Genomic DNA, 15,319 nt, shown 5'->3' on the forward strand with positions numbered 1-15,319 from the left:
ATTTTTACTCATTTCTTACAATAGCTTGTTTTACGATGTACTACCACAATTTCTAGGATGTACACTTTTCATATTTTGACATTTATGAAATGGGAGTGCTTCTTAGAATCTATGGCCTGTCAGATTTAATGGGCAGTGTTTTTTCTTAGACCTAAAAATAATGGTATATCTTACAGTTATTAGAGTCTGAGTTTCAATGAATATGGTATGTAATACCACCTGTGAATGGACATTCTTTTTAATATTTTGCCATTAAAATAGTGCTGCAGGGCATATATTTTTGCACATGTTTGTTTCTCTGCAGGATTTAATTCTCACAAGTGAAATTGCCCTGTCAATTCCAATAGATTTTTGCCAAATTTCTTTCTTAAAAGATTATATCAGTTTACATTTCTGTGCACATTGGATGAGAGGGCTTGTATGATCTCAACCTTCTGTCAACATTGGGTATTTTCAGTCTTTTAAATCTTAATCTAATGTGCATAAAATTCTTGTTTTGATTTGTATTTTAGGAAATTGAGTGAGGTTAATGTCTCTGCATATTTTCATTGTCATTTTATATTTCTTCAAATTGCTTGTATATATGTCACTACTTAAAAAAATTTGAAGGAAAAAAAAAGAAAAAAATTGAATTGGTCTGTTAATCTTTGTCCTGTATTGTGAGAATATTGTTTACATTGAGAATGTTGATCCTTATATGTATAGCGGATTTTTTTTTCGATAAAATCCATTTGTCTTGACATTAATGGCATATTTTGTCATAGGGAAATTTTAAACTTTTTTTATGGCACAATTTTATCAGTACTCCTGAATGTTGATTTTCTTTTATAGTGTGGATGTGATTATTTTCCTGAATTTGTCAGGAAAATTTAGAGTAGCAAACTATTTTTAAAGCATCTCTGGGCAATGCCAAATATCAGAATTATAAATTCTGCTTAACAAACAGGATTGCCTTGTACTCTTGTTATCTTTATTAAGAGTCTTTGGCTTTATATACTTTTGTTTTAAAGTATGTCATAATCTTGTAATGGAGTTTAATGGAAAGAATACTGTGCTAGAAATGGAGAGGCTTGCAATAATTGCTTTATGTGTGTCATTAAGTTGTGTGCTCTTAGATAAATCCCTCAGACTCTTTAGGTCTGTTTTCTCTGTGTCAGAAACGAGAGGGTTATAACAAGTATCTCACTTGTCTCCAGCTTAAAATTGTAAGAACTTGCTAGTTTTGTTGATTAAGAATCAGAACATTTGCATACATTGCATTACCATTTATTTCCCAAATAAATTCTATTTCGTAGTATTTTGACACAGTATTCCTTTTTTTTCTGATTTTGGTTGCTTGATTGATCAGTTTTTAAATACATCCTCTTAGCTTTTTGCTGTGAAATCTAAGCCTCTTATGTTTATATCCAAATTATGCCCTCTCAATCTTTACCTGATTTTGTGCTGAAAATACTTGTGATAACCATTAAAGCAAAAAAATAAGGCATAAAGACAGAGAATGATGATAAAGTAGGATTTGGAGTTTATAGGAAGAAAACCTAAACTTAGCTCTGGTGTCAGATTAAATCTGTGTTCCAGTCCCTCCTCTGTCATAATGTAGACTGTGAGCAAGTTAATTATCCCCAATCCTCAATTTCTTTATCTTTGTAATGCAAACAATAATTATTTCACAGGATTATTATTATGCTTAAACCCTGCTATTTAGTAGACATTCAGTAACTCATTCCCCCTTTAGATATAACAATTAGTGATAGAGCCAAAAGAACTTGTGTATTTTTTGTATACTTGAAGCTATTACATTTGATCGTTTAGCCTCAAAATCTTGGAGTATATCTAAGTGCATTTCTCTGTGAATTTGAATATTTGAATCCTTTTTCTCTTCAGAAATATGTGCATTTGAGTCATTTGCTTTTATAAAGAGATCCCCCACTCTTAATGGCACTGTGCTTTGCTTATAATTACATTCTTACTACAGTCTCTTTCTAATGGCATGCCAGATGTACAGAGAAATGAAATCCATGAACTTAAAGTAGTGCGAGCCCAGTTAGGATTGTGCTTCTGTGGTAACTCACTAGTCCTCATGTGCAGTTTCTAGACATGCATCATACATATCATATATAGAAAGAGAAGTCCGAGTTACCTGTTGAAATTTAAATCTTTATATCTATTAAATGACATAGTCTGAAGAGCAAGACTTGTGTTTTTGTTTATTAGAAGCATAATGCCACACAGTTTCTTTTCTTTTTTTTCCCCACAGTTTCTGAATAAATAAAATAGGTGGCTGAGGTTGGTTTATATTTTTTATGGTGAAATGGTATTTTTCATCCAGCATGTAATCTATTTTAGATTATTTTAAGTTATTTGTATTTAGAATATTTGCTTTTGTATTTAGATTATTTTTCTTTCTCTACTAGTTTTGATTGCAATTTTAAATTATTCAAGAAGTAAAATTCTGTTAAAGATAACATTTGAAAGAATGAAGAAGTCTTTAATATAAAAGGGATAGATAGATGCTAGTGAAATGTGTTGTCTTACAGCCAAATTTATATCCTACCGTGGGGCTCCAAACACCAGGAGAAGTCGTTGATGCCAATTTTGGGCAGCATCCTTTTGTGTTTGATATAGAAGACTACATGCGAGAGTGGAGAACCAAAATACAGGCACAGATAGACCGGTTTCCTATTGGAGATCGGGAAGGTGAATGGCAGACCATGATACAAAAGTAAGTGAAGAAATGTGAATGGACATTATTATTCAAAATATATTTTTTATCAAATATTCTTTTAGCATAAAAATACTTATTGAAACATTTTAATCTAACTTATATCCTAATAGTCTTAGTGTATCATTGATTATATTTAAATCTATAAAATAATTTACTCTTAATTAAAAATGATTTTTACATATTCTAATAATTTTAATGTGTTGATTATATTTTAATCTCTATAAAAGATAATTCACTCTACTTAAAAATAATTTTTTTATTTGGTGGCACACATACAAAAATGTATTTTAGTCTGATGTACTAATTTGGTGGAGGAAATAAAGTGATTCAAGATTGCTTAGTTAATTCATTTGCTATCCTTAGTAATAGGATTTAATGCTTTCCATAGGTTACTTGATTCTTTTATTATTAGTGTTAATTGCAAAGATAAATTCAGGAAGATAGTTTAGATTGTGTAACTCGGGAACTGTGGGTTTCGGACACGAACTTGGCTGTGTTGAGCAGTAGTTCAAATATGTATAGGGTAAAAGAAATATTACTCAGTAGGAATAAACATCAAAATAATGGTATAGTTAATGTACTGGAATACAGACTTGTGTGTATATTTTGTATTTCAAGATTTGACTCAAGTTTTCCAGTGAATTGGGTCACTCTAAGAATAATTTCAGCTACTATTGGTTATTAGGATCCCTTTTTTGTGAAATCTATTTATTTTTCATGTAGATTCCAGAAGATTATAGTTGTCTTCATTCTATATAGGGAAATCTGACCATAAGCCTCCAGTTGAAGAAGTTTTTAAAACTTACTAATTATTTTTATATATTATTATTAGACATTTAAGAGACAGCAAAAGGAGTGAAGACCAAATAGTTATGAACATGGAGTGAGGATTCCTAAAAGCAGGATAAATACTTAGGATTTCATGATAACGATGGTACAGAATGGGTAGGTGATAGCAGAGCAAACAGTGGGTATCAATAAAAGTATATTGTAAAATGAACAACCTTTATTTCAACTCGTTCTTTATGGCAAAGTAGAATTTCATTGGGATGGAAGTCAGCAGGAAAATGTAAGTCCTATGATAGTCAACTCTTTAGATTGTACCTTTGCTATAAGGCTGGAGATGACGCCTGGGTGTCAGTAGTACTCAATGGTAGCTCTTAAAGCTTGAAATAGTGCAGACCTAAAAATCAAATAAGTACAAGTAAATTTAAATAGCCATTTTCCCTGCTGTCATCTCATCAAAGAAAATAGCAGAGACTTTCAGATACCATGAATCTGACAATTTGTCCTAAATGTCTGTGTAATTGCTTTGAACAGTTGTACATTTAAAGATATAATAAATCTTTGTGTGTGTTTTTTGGAGGAGATAATGATTGGAAGACATGATGGTGATTCTGAAAACATGCTTCTTCCCTGGAGCTATTATCATCTGGTATCACAGAGCCTCTGCACTGGTACTTTTTGCCGGCACAGCTGGCAAACAGCCAAAGCAAAGCCTGGCTGAAAACCTCATAGTTCCATGAGTTAGAGTGACGATAAGTTGCTCTCCTGGGGTCACCTCCCTTTCGCACTTTAAAAATGGTTGCCACTGAGGATCATAGCAGGATCGTAATAGAGGAAACCTCATTTATCTTAATTCTGTAACCAGAGTCCAGTGAGGGCCACCACCCCATTCTTTATAAAACTGATACTCACCGTGACCTCCTAGGAAGTGCATTTTAAAAAGTTCTTCCCTACTTTTGTAAATCATTTTGACCAATTAGATGAAATAAAATGCAAAATCTGTTTCTTGGAGATTTTCTCTGCTGCCCCCTCCATCCCTCTTCACTGCTTCCTACCATTTTCTGATAGGGTGTTAGTAGTGCCAGATGGTGGCAGGTTTAGGAGTTGAATATTTGGATATATTGGATATTTGGGTTAATACTGTTGAGTCAGTAGTTTTCTTTAACCTTTTTTTTTTTTTTAAGTTTTCTTCAACCTTTTGCAGTTAGATGTAAATGTGTTTTGACCACTTGATGACTTTGAAAAACAACAAACTTGTTCTTTGAAAGCATGGCACTTCCATGTAAATCACGTTTGAGTAACTAATCTTTCATGGTACAGTAATACTGATTTGGATCAGAAGGGCTGTTTTTCGTGAGTTAGTATTATCACCCTCATAGACTTTGTTCTGAAAAAGCCTCTCTCCCGTTCACCTGTGTTTATCTCTTGGAGATCCTATCCCATGCAACTGATGAGGAAAGAAAGGAGTTGAACTCCATAACACAAAGAGTTATTAATCTGTTACTTAAAAAGTGTTGTGTTTTAGAAAATGCCAGCATTTCACTAGGATAAGTTGTATAATTAAAGGTGAAACTGAAATTATGGTTAGGAGGATTGAATATTGAATATAAGGATGGGAAGTGACAGGAAAGGACCCTGGGGATAATGGGGAACCAAGAATCAAGAGTCTGTCAGGGATTCTTCTCTTGTGACAGTTACTCTTAGGGAGAGTACTCTTAACATGGCATTTGCAGTTCTCTTTTTGGAAATACTACATGACTAGAACAAAATGATTCTTTTTTTAACTGATTTTAAAGTTGAGGTCCTTAAAGCCTTATTTTAAGGGAATAGGTTGGTTTTGTAACAACAGAGTAGATCTTGTTTTATGTAAGTTGTAGTATGAAGCCTGTATTCTCTTGACTAAAAGATGTGTGTTTCTTCTTTTTATTTTAAGAATGGTTTCATCTTATTTAGTCCACCATGGGTACTGTGCCACAGCAGAGGCCTTTGCCAGATCTACAGACCAGACCGTTCTAGAAGAATTAGCTTCCATTAAGAATAGACAAAGTAAGGACCCTGTGGTGCATGGATAACACTTGTTTTCAGATTATAGGTTTGATTTTGTTGATTTTTAGAAATTATATTTTTTAATTTAAAAATTTTTCAAATATATTAACTTAAAATTGATGCCTCTGAAATTAATCTTCATTGACATTTTTGAAGACCAATTTAAAAAACACTCACATTAAGACTGTGTTAGCATTCTGGATATAGAAAGATATTTTGGGGATAGTTTTATAAGAAATGTTTACCTTTTTTTTCCCCCCTTAAATGTTTGCTTTAGATTTTGGGAAGTAAACATTTAACAAAGAAATTTTTAGTAGGTAATGTGGTCCCATGATTAGATACTGGTGAAGATAATATGTAAAAGAAATATAAATCTTTGCATTTGAATTGCTATCTAAACTTAAGATAGTATTGATCTTAAATTTTAATTCTTGGGTCCCAGTACTCTGGCCAGAGCTGTCGGGCCTGTTCTACCAAGGGCAAGTCAGCATGTCACTCCTCCACAGTTAGCCTTCCTAAATGCAGTGCAGTTAGTCCATTAGGGGAGGGGATGACTTGGTGAGAGGATAGGCATCAAAATACAGGTGATGGGTGAAATCGTGATGCTTGGAAACAATTTTTTTTATAGGTCAAATTTGCTATAATAACACTAATTACATTGTGTTGTTAACTAATCATAGGCTTGTCTGTCTTTCTCACTATGCTCTGAGCTCTGGCAAACAGGAGACAATCACTTACTCTGTGCATCCTCGTCATCTAATTTAACAAATATCCAACACACAGGGAACACTCAGTCTATATCTGGGGAATTCGGGTCTTACTCAAAAGCCAGTGTTCTCTTAGTACTGGGAGCTAAAGGTTATTGTATTTGATAAGACATTCTGAATATTATCTCTAATGTTTGCTATGATCTTTAAAAAATACACTTTATTGAAGTATAATTGACATATTAATAGCTGTACCTGTTTAGTGTGTGTGACTTGATGAGATTGGGAAAAGTATTCTGTGAACCCAGCACCACATTCTAGGCATTTATATAAACACATCTACCTTTTTTATCTTAGAAGTTAATACTTCAGTATTGCTTAACAGGTGTTTTTCCTGTATTACCTGTATATTAGTTTGTGATTTTTAAAAATAGTTTTATGAAGTATTTATTTTTCTAATTTTTAGTATGTATGAAATTTCTTCTTGATTGCCTAATAGGAACTAGATTTTAGAAAAATGGAAGTTAATTGCAATAATTTATTTAAAGTTGTTTTTTTTACTAACTTTTTTTTTGAGGGCCCACTATTTTGTTTCTACTCAAAAAAATCAATCTCTTGCTTTCTTTTTCTAAATAGGAATTCAGAAATTGGTGTTAGCAGGGAGAATGGGAGAAGCCATTGAAACAACACAACAGTTATACCCAAGTTTACTTGAAAGAAATCCTAATCTCCTTTTCACATTAAAGTGAGTTTAATAAAATGTTACTGTATTATGTGTGTGTTACGTATAATCAGAATTATTGTCATGCTTTAATAGTTTTAATTTTTGTTTCACCTTTTTTCAGATATTTACATACAATTTTGTAATATAGCACATTCAAGTAACAGATTATATATATATAAAAAAACACTTGTGTTGATTATAAGCAGATGGGATCTTTTCCTTTGTGTTTGCTCTTCTATTATGCTAGCTGTTATGTTCAGAAATGTTAAAATCTTAATTATGAGATGGATATCCATTTTTCTTCCTGGAAAGTACCTTATTGTAAGTCTGTGTGATTTTGAAAATTGGTAAAATGTACATAACATAAAATTTGTCATTTTTACATGCACAGTTCTATGGTATTAAGTATAGTCACACTGTTCTGCATTTGTCACCAACCAGCCATCTCCAGAACTTTTTTTCGTTATCCCCAGAGAAACGAACTCCCCATTTCTCCCTATACCCAGCTCCTAGCAACCACCATTTTACTTTTCTGTCTCTGTGAAATTGAATTTGACTACCCTGGGTACCTCATTCTAAGTGGAGTCATAACATATTTGTTATTTGTTACTGGCTTATTCCTAACAGCAACATGTCCTCAAAATTCATTCATGTTACAGCATATGTCAGAATTTCTTTCATTTCAAAGGCTGAATAACTGATAGACATTTGGGTTGCTTCCACTTTGGTTATTGTGAATAATGCTGCCATGAACAGGAGTGTACAAATATCCACTGGAGTCCCTGTTTCCAGTTCTTTAGGGTATATACCCAGAAATAGAATTGTTGGGTGTATATATATATTTCATACACACACACACAATATATATATATATAAAATCTGTTTAATCTTTTGACAAATTTGATCCTCAGAATGCTATAGCCCTGTGCCATTTTAGTCTTACCATGTACAAGGATTCTAGTTTTTCTACATCCTTGCCAATACTTTCTACATCTTTTTTTTTAAGTCTACATCTTTTTTTAATAATAGCCATCATAATTTTACTTTTTTTATTGGCCTTCTGAACCTTTGTTATTTTAAAATTCACGTGTTATTAAGCTTAATATTTCACCTCTCTTAAGTACCAGAAACCCTTTGTAAGCCAAATGTCAAAATTGTTTTGCTTTAGAGTAAAATTTTAAATATGTGGCCCATTTTGGTTAAATGGGAGGCTCTTTGCATCATGTGTACATTAAACATGTGTTCTTACATACTATTTTACTTGTTATCGAGCGCAAATATTATTTGATTAAATCATTTTAACTCTGAAAATGAAGTCCGTTTTGATTAAATTATAGCCATAGGGCAGCCCGGGTGGCTCAGCGGTTTAGTGCCACCTTCAGCCCAGGGCCTGATCCTGGAGACCCGGGATTGAGTCCCACGTCGCTCCCTGCATGGAGCCTGCTTCTCCCTCTGCCTGTGTCTCTGCCTGTCTCTCTGCCTGTCTCTCTGTGTCTCTCATGAATAAATAAAATTAAAAAAAAAATTATAGCCACAGCTAGGTTTTCATTTTATCACTAAATCTTGATTAAAGGAGATAGTGTCTTTTGCTTTATATGCTGATTTTTCCAGACACTTTTAAATTTAAGTAGTACATAATATGAAACCATAGTTAATATTTTTAGCATACTGTCTAAAGGCCATACCTATTGATAAATACCAGTTCTTAAAATATTTCCTCTCAGAAATCTGTTTTTACTAAATAAATAAATGTCTATTTGAAATTATCTCAGTAAATTTTGTCTTTTCTTTTTTTTAGAGTGCGTCAGTTTATAGAAATGGTGAATGGTACAGATAGTGAAGTACGATGTCTGGGAGGCCGAAGTCCTAAATCTCAAGACAGTTACCCAGTTAGTCCTCGACCTTTCAGTAGTCCGAGTATGAGCCCCAGCCACGGAATGAACATCCACAATTTAGCATCAGGCAAAGGAAGTACTGCACATTTTTCTGGTGAGGCTCAGTTTTATGACAGTACTTTTAAGTTTTTACCCTTGTTTATACTTCTGAACCCCCCCAAAAATAGTTTAAAAAATCTGGACATTTCCACGTAGCTGTTTCACACATGTGCATACTTGGTCTCAGGACGTTCTGGAAGAAAAATTGTAATGTGGGTCAGATTCGTGTGTTGTTACTACCAAGAGGGTAACTTGGAGGAGAGCTGTTTCTGAGAATACGGTATAAGCAGATCTTCATAAACAAAGGTCAATATTCGGGTTGTCTCTGGAAATTAAATTGTAGACATTTGGTAAAGATAAAAGGTAGCTCTGTCGGAATGAAGCATCGGTGAACAGTGGCGCCAAGGCCGTGGCGGCTTTAGTCCACCGGTCAGCAGGCCTCGCTGGGCTGCCAGCTTACCTCCCTCCCAGCTCACCTCCTGCCAGCATCTGCTCTGCCCGGCACTGTTCCTCCTCGCCCTTCCTAACTACAGTTCTCTCCTTTCTTGGCTTTTATGGCATCACTTCTGTAGATTTAGTTTCTCCCAGCCTTCTTTCTTTGCTTGTCTCGTTCCATTCTTCCCAAGGCATTCTGTGGCCTCCGTACGTTCAGCTTTCAAAGCAAGTCAGACGCTGTTTCCTTTCCTTTCATACACCAACACCTTTGCTTTTGCTCAGTTGGCATATACCTTTCTACATTCCTGCCTCTTGTTTTACTTACATCGCCATCCTGTACATGCACACGATTCTCTGGTTTGTGTCCTTCTCCCCTTCCCGTCTAGAATATCATACATTCACTCACGCACGCCCAGCTTCTTGGCTTCGGTGGGTTTATACGTGAGACGAGAGCGATAAGAGCACTATTCCCCTGGGGGGGGGTCGTGGGGAATAAATAAGATCCATAATTAAGCCTCAGTAACTGTTAGAGGAGATGCTAATTATTAGCCTACAATGAACATCCTTATATCCTTTCAAAGAAGTTATCTGTTTACTATCTAAGTCATGCATTGACTTACCTACATTAGAAGAATTTTAAATGCAGGATCAGAATCTGGGTACGTTATTTGCAATGTAATAATAAGTTGGTGTGTGTTTCTCTGTTCATACATCTTTTTCTGTTTTTTTCCCCTAGGTTTTGAAAGTTGTAGTAATGGTGTCATATCAAATAAAGCACATCAATCATATTGCCATAGTAAACACCAGTCATCCAATTTGAACGTACCAGAACTAAACAGTATAAACATGTCACGATCACAGCAAATTAATAACTTCACCAGGTATGTGACCTCCCGAGCTTATGCAGTACTATAAACCACCTAAGGATAAGTGTCTTCGTTTTTAACAATTTAGAAAAATTGCATTACATGGTCCATCGGGGGTCTGAGACTTCCTAAGCCCCAGAGAATAAAAGGGCATGGAGTAAGTTCCCAGAGTTTTTCAGTCTCCCCATGTGCACGCAGCATCTTTCCTTTGTTCCTTTCTCTGAATCTGCAGCCCTCTGCCCTCTGTGGGGGTCTAAGAATCCTTTCTGGGCTCTGCCTTCTTCTGGTTTTCCTGCTGGCACAGGCCTGTACAGATGGTCACATAGATGCTGTTCTTATACTTCCAAGTTAAGTCACAGCAGTATATTTACTCTCTAAAAGCAACATATGATACAGTTACAACTTTTTTTTTCTCTGTGGGGTTTTTTTGGTGTAAATGTGGAGAGTGTTTGCTGAATTCCAAATAACTAACTTTACAAAGAATCTTTTTTGAAATCCTACTTTAGGGAGCTTGCTTATAGCAGCAGATGGACCCCTAAGTCATTTAGTAATAACCATATAGCATGAGCAGGGTATTGAGGACCTGCTGGGTGTCAGACATCCCTGCTAGGCATGGTTTCTTACTTCAAGAAGCTTTGAGAGAAGGAATGTCTACATGCCTGTACTAAAATCCTTCATACACTGGAGTTGAAGATTCATGAACCTAAAGGTTTGTGGAATGTAATCAGTCATTTGACTACTAGTGTATGTGAGCAAGTTCTTAAGAAGTCAGCCTGCTCAAATCATCCAGCATCTGAATTCATGCTAGTGGAACGATAAAAATAATACAAATAAAAAATAATGTGTAGATTTTATCAATTTGATGATAGATTGGTCTTCTCATATAAATTGATTGGTCACACTGCATTTGGGGGAAATGTTCTTCCCTGTAAAACTTTATTGTCAAGGAGAAAGAACCTAGCTTTTAACGTGGCATCTTAATGGAAATACGATTCTGGAGAAAGGCACATGTGTAAAAACCTGTATTTGCAAATTGGTAGCGTAATCAGAATATCCAGGTTACCTATCCCGGGTGACAGTTTACTGAGTAATGGTGTGTGTGGCACAGGCTGTAATGGAAGTCCGCAAGAAGTGGTATGAGAACAGGAGGAAAAAATGGCTGTCTTTTAAAGCAGAGGAGATTAGGGTCGTCTTTCACAGTAGAAGTGACATGCTAGAAAACAGAAGATTAGAAGACTGTGTGGTAAAAAAATAATGTGTGGAGACATTTAAAAAGTTAACCCTTTATTGTACTTTATAGCACTTTAGTACTTTATTGTTGGTAGAAGCTTCTGCCGTTGTCTGGGGTCAGGGCTGTAGGCAATTCGTGGGTTTTTCTCTTAAATACTCTTTATGGCAGGAAGTTGCTAAAGAGACCTATTACTACCTGAGTTCAGGGAAGTAAGCTCACCGGAAGGGTTTGGTGATGCAGCATCCTGAGTGCAGTGTAGAAGGAGAAGAAGTAAGCTTTTAAACTGCCTTGAACTGTTAAGCAGTATCAGTTACTTTATAGTTAGAGAAGGCTGTCCTTACAGTCGTATTGTGAAGTAGGCAAAGATGGTATTAACTATTAAAACCATTTTACAGATGTAGAGCTGAATACCAGAAAAGGAAATGTTTTTTGGGGGGTGTTAAGGTCAATAATTTGTAGCTAGTAAGTTGCAGACTTGTGACTATGTCCCAGGATTTCTAACTTCCAGAGGTGTGCTTTTTGCATTATACTGCACCCCGCCCTCCCTGACCATCTAAATTGCTACTCCCTACCCTCCCTTGACTCCTAACTTTCATTCAAGCAGGCTGTAACACTCAGTTCTGTTGTTACTCTTCCAAGATGAATATCCTTGATTACATCCCCACCGAATGCTGTGTCACTCTGTGTAATTAACTCTCATCATAGTGCTGATGGATCCTCTGTTTGCCCCTGGAGGACAGAGGCTGTGTCATTGTATCCTTAGCACCTAACACAGAACATGGCTCAAAAGCTCTTAAAGGCGTGTTGAATGAAAGAATTCCTCCCAAATACTATATTGTATTGTCAAAAAAAAGAAAAAAGCTTAGTATACTTACATCATTTAAAGTTTGGTTTCTCTTATCAATTCTCAAAGTTCGTCAAGATATAGTAAAACTAGGGGTACCTGGATGGCTCAGTTATTTGAGCATCCGACTCTTGATCTCAGCTCAGGTCCTGATCTGAGGGTGGTGGGTTCCAGTCCTGTGTTAGGCTCCTTGCTGGGTGGGGAGCCTACTTAAAAAAAAAAAAAATCTAGTAAACAAGCTTTTCTGACTGATGGAGGAGTACTGGGACGATTACCTCTTTCTTCCTAGATTTGTGTCGTTTTTGCCTTACACGTTTTACTGATAGAAGCGGTGCCCCCATGCATATACACTTATACTAGCACACTTAACCCAAGGTGCTGCTAGTGGTTATGTCTGGTGGCATCATGCACAGAACACTTTATGCTGATCTGCATTCAGTGTTGTTTTTTTCTTTTCTTTTTTTTTTCAGTGTTGTTTTTTTCTACAAATGAATATATATTGCTTTTTAAATGAGAAAAGTACATTTTAATTTAAGTATTTCCTATATTTTCATGAAATATGTCCTTCTGGAGTGTATAATCCTTACATAGATCTTCACTGGAGAAGTCTTCAAGAGTAGGTGTTTATAGTTCTTTGAGTGCGGAGGAGATGGGGAACGTGTGGTGACAGTTTCAGTGTGTCCAGATATGGTGACTGGCACAGGGCTGTTCTTCAGTAAATGTGATATGAGCGAAAGTTAGGAGCATCCTGATTATCCAAAATGGTATTTTTAAAATGAAGATTTGGCAGTGCTTTAGATTCTTTAGCCAATAAGAAAGCCGTTGGAGAAAACTAGTGTGGGATGCCAGCAAGGTGCAAGAAGACCAGCCAGAGTGGTTGTGTTGTCCAGGTCATCACCTACCTTTGTGGGAGGCTATGTCTCCAAGGATTGAGGACAAAAGCCAGAATGTCAAGAGACAAAGAAAAAAATCATCTTAGGAGAGATGAATAGGGCAGGAAAGAGGGGAAGTGAGATCCAGGAATGGTTTGAGAGTGAATCTTTCCCCCCATCTTCCTTGAATGCTGGAAATGCATGCCGGATGGAGGTGGAGGGGTCCCCGGGCAAAGGCTGATTAACAAAAAACAGAGTACAGATCTGAGTTGGAAAAAAGTGGGAAGAATGTAAAAAATAATTTGTCCATATTGATACGAGGTCAGAAAACCACTACAGTTTAGGACATAGACTTTTTTTTTTCTCCCTGGTCCAGGAGTACAAATTTGTTAAGAGCAAGCTACAGACTGGCTTTGAAGACTTTCAGGATTGAACTAAACACCTTTTTTTGCAGATTGCTATTGCCTTACAAAGTCAGTTTATAAGTAGGCTGTGTAGTTGAGTAGTAATTTATTTTAAACTAAGCTGCAAGTATGCAATTTCTAAAATTAGGTTTGTTTTTTTCATTTCCAGTAATGATGTAGACATGGAAACAGAGCACTACTCCAATGGGGTTGGAGAGACTTCATCCAATGGTTTCCTAAATGGTAGCTCTAAACATGACCACGAAATGGAAGATTGTGACACCGAAATGGGTCTGCAGTGATATTTCTTACATTTTTAATAAAAAATGATGACTACAAGGTTATGTTTTTACTTGTATTGATTCACAGCTGATGAGCATAAATCAGATTTAAAGATGTATGTGCCATTGGATTTGACAATAGTACATGTTACTTAAACTGTCTTGTGAGAGCGGGTTGCTAGAGAGCAGAGGTACTTCTCAGTGCCTTCTGAAGTTAAGCGCCGGCTGGCTTTCTGTGCAGAATTGCTTGGGCTTGACTTCAGTGCTGTCATTAATGCAGCCGTACTCTTAGTGTTAAATGTTCTTTAGGATGTTTGGGGTTGGAGATGTGAAAAGTTTTTATACTTAGTATAACCAGTAAAGGCCAGATAGATAGAGATGATTTTATAAATTCTAATAGGACAGTTTCCTATGTTGATTTAATGTCAATATATGTGACTATGTGTAGCCCAGTGCCTGGCACATGGTAGGTGCTTAAGTGTGACCCACCCTTCTCCCCCACACCTCCTAAGTTACGTGGCTGAAAGGTACATTAGCACGTATAACTTTGGTTGGTTGTTAACTTGTGTAGTAGATTGTACCATAAAGTTAAAACCATCAGCAAACTTTCCCATCAATTGGAGAATGAAAATTTATTGGAGCTTAAAAATTTGTCTGAATTCCGTGGCAACATTAGATTTCTGTTTTGAGGTTTAAAGTCTTTATTGAGGATTGTTGAGGATTATGTGTTCAGTGTAGATTCACCTTTTCAGGCAGGGGGTTTCATTTAAAAGGTAGCCTAATTATACTCTCAGATATCTGCAGCCTCAACATTCAGAGAGTAATTTAAGCATGGTGATTAAGAGCATGAGTTCTAGAGTCAAATTACCAGCATTCGAATTCTGCATCTGCCACTTACTAGCTGTGTAACATTGGACAAGTTACTTGAAGAGCTCAGTGCCTCAGTTTCTTCATCTGTAAAATGGGTACAGAAATAACAGCCACTTCATAGGTCCTTGTAAAGATTAAATGAGCCAATCTTTGAAAAACTAATAAGCACAAAGTGCTCAGTAAATGTTGATTATTATCATCATTAGTAATTTGTGTCATTAGTGATCCATACAGTTACATTATTGATCAGTGATTGTCGTCTGCCAAGATATATACCATACAGTTATTTTGTATACGTGTGTTTAACTCTTTCGATAACATGGTATTTTCTGTGTTTTTATTGGAGCTTTGAGCTGAAACGCGTCCTTTTATTCCATCTCTGTTTGGTGTCAGAGTAGCCCAAGAGGCAGTTACTGGCTTTGTTCTCTTCTTGATGCTGCTTACTGTGGTTTTAGAGATTTATGTGTAACTGCTTATAAACCTTTCCCTGCTATCCCAGGTCCATCCTAATCTGGAAAGTTGTCACCTGACTTTGAACTGCATGCTGGAGATCAGAGCCTAGATTCTTGAGACGTAGAGAAAGGATACCTTATA

The 15,319-nt window shown here is 35.9% G+C and overlaps 1 protein-coding gene across 1 annotated transcript in view; it reads left to right on the forward strand.

Moving 5' to 3' along the window:
• Window positions 1-15,319, forward strand: part of RANBP9 (RAN binding protein 9) — a 93,834-nt gene that overhangs the window by 66,726 nt on the left and 11,789 nt on the right. Inside the window, 6 exon segments of the mRNA XM_055322837.1 lie at window positions 2,538-2,722; window positions 5,445-5,557; window positions 6,901-7,009; window positions 8,787-8,977; window positions 10,094-10,238; window positions 13,744-13,865. Of these exon segments, the coding sequence (XP_055178812.1) occupies window positions 2,538-2,722; window positions 5,445-5,557; window positions 6,901-7,009; window positions 8,787-8,977; window positions 10,094-10,238; window positions 13,744-13,865 (865 nt within the window).

The sequence above is a fragment of the Nyctereutes procyonoides genome, unplaced genomic scaffold, assembly GCF_905146905.1.
Source record: "Nyctereutes procyonoides isolate TBG_1078 unplaced genomic scaffold, NYPRO_anot_genome, whole genome shotgun sequence".
NCBI lineage: Eukaryota > Metazoa > Chordata > Mammalia > Carnivora > Canidae > Nyctereutes > Nyctereutes procyonoides.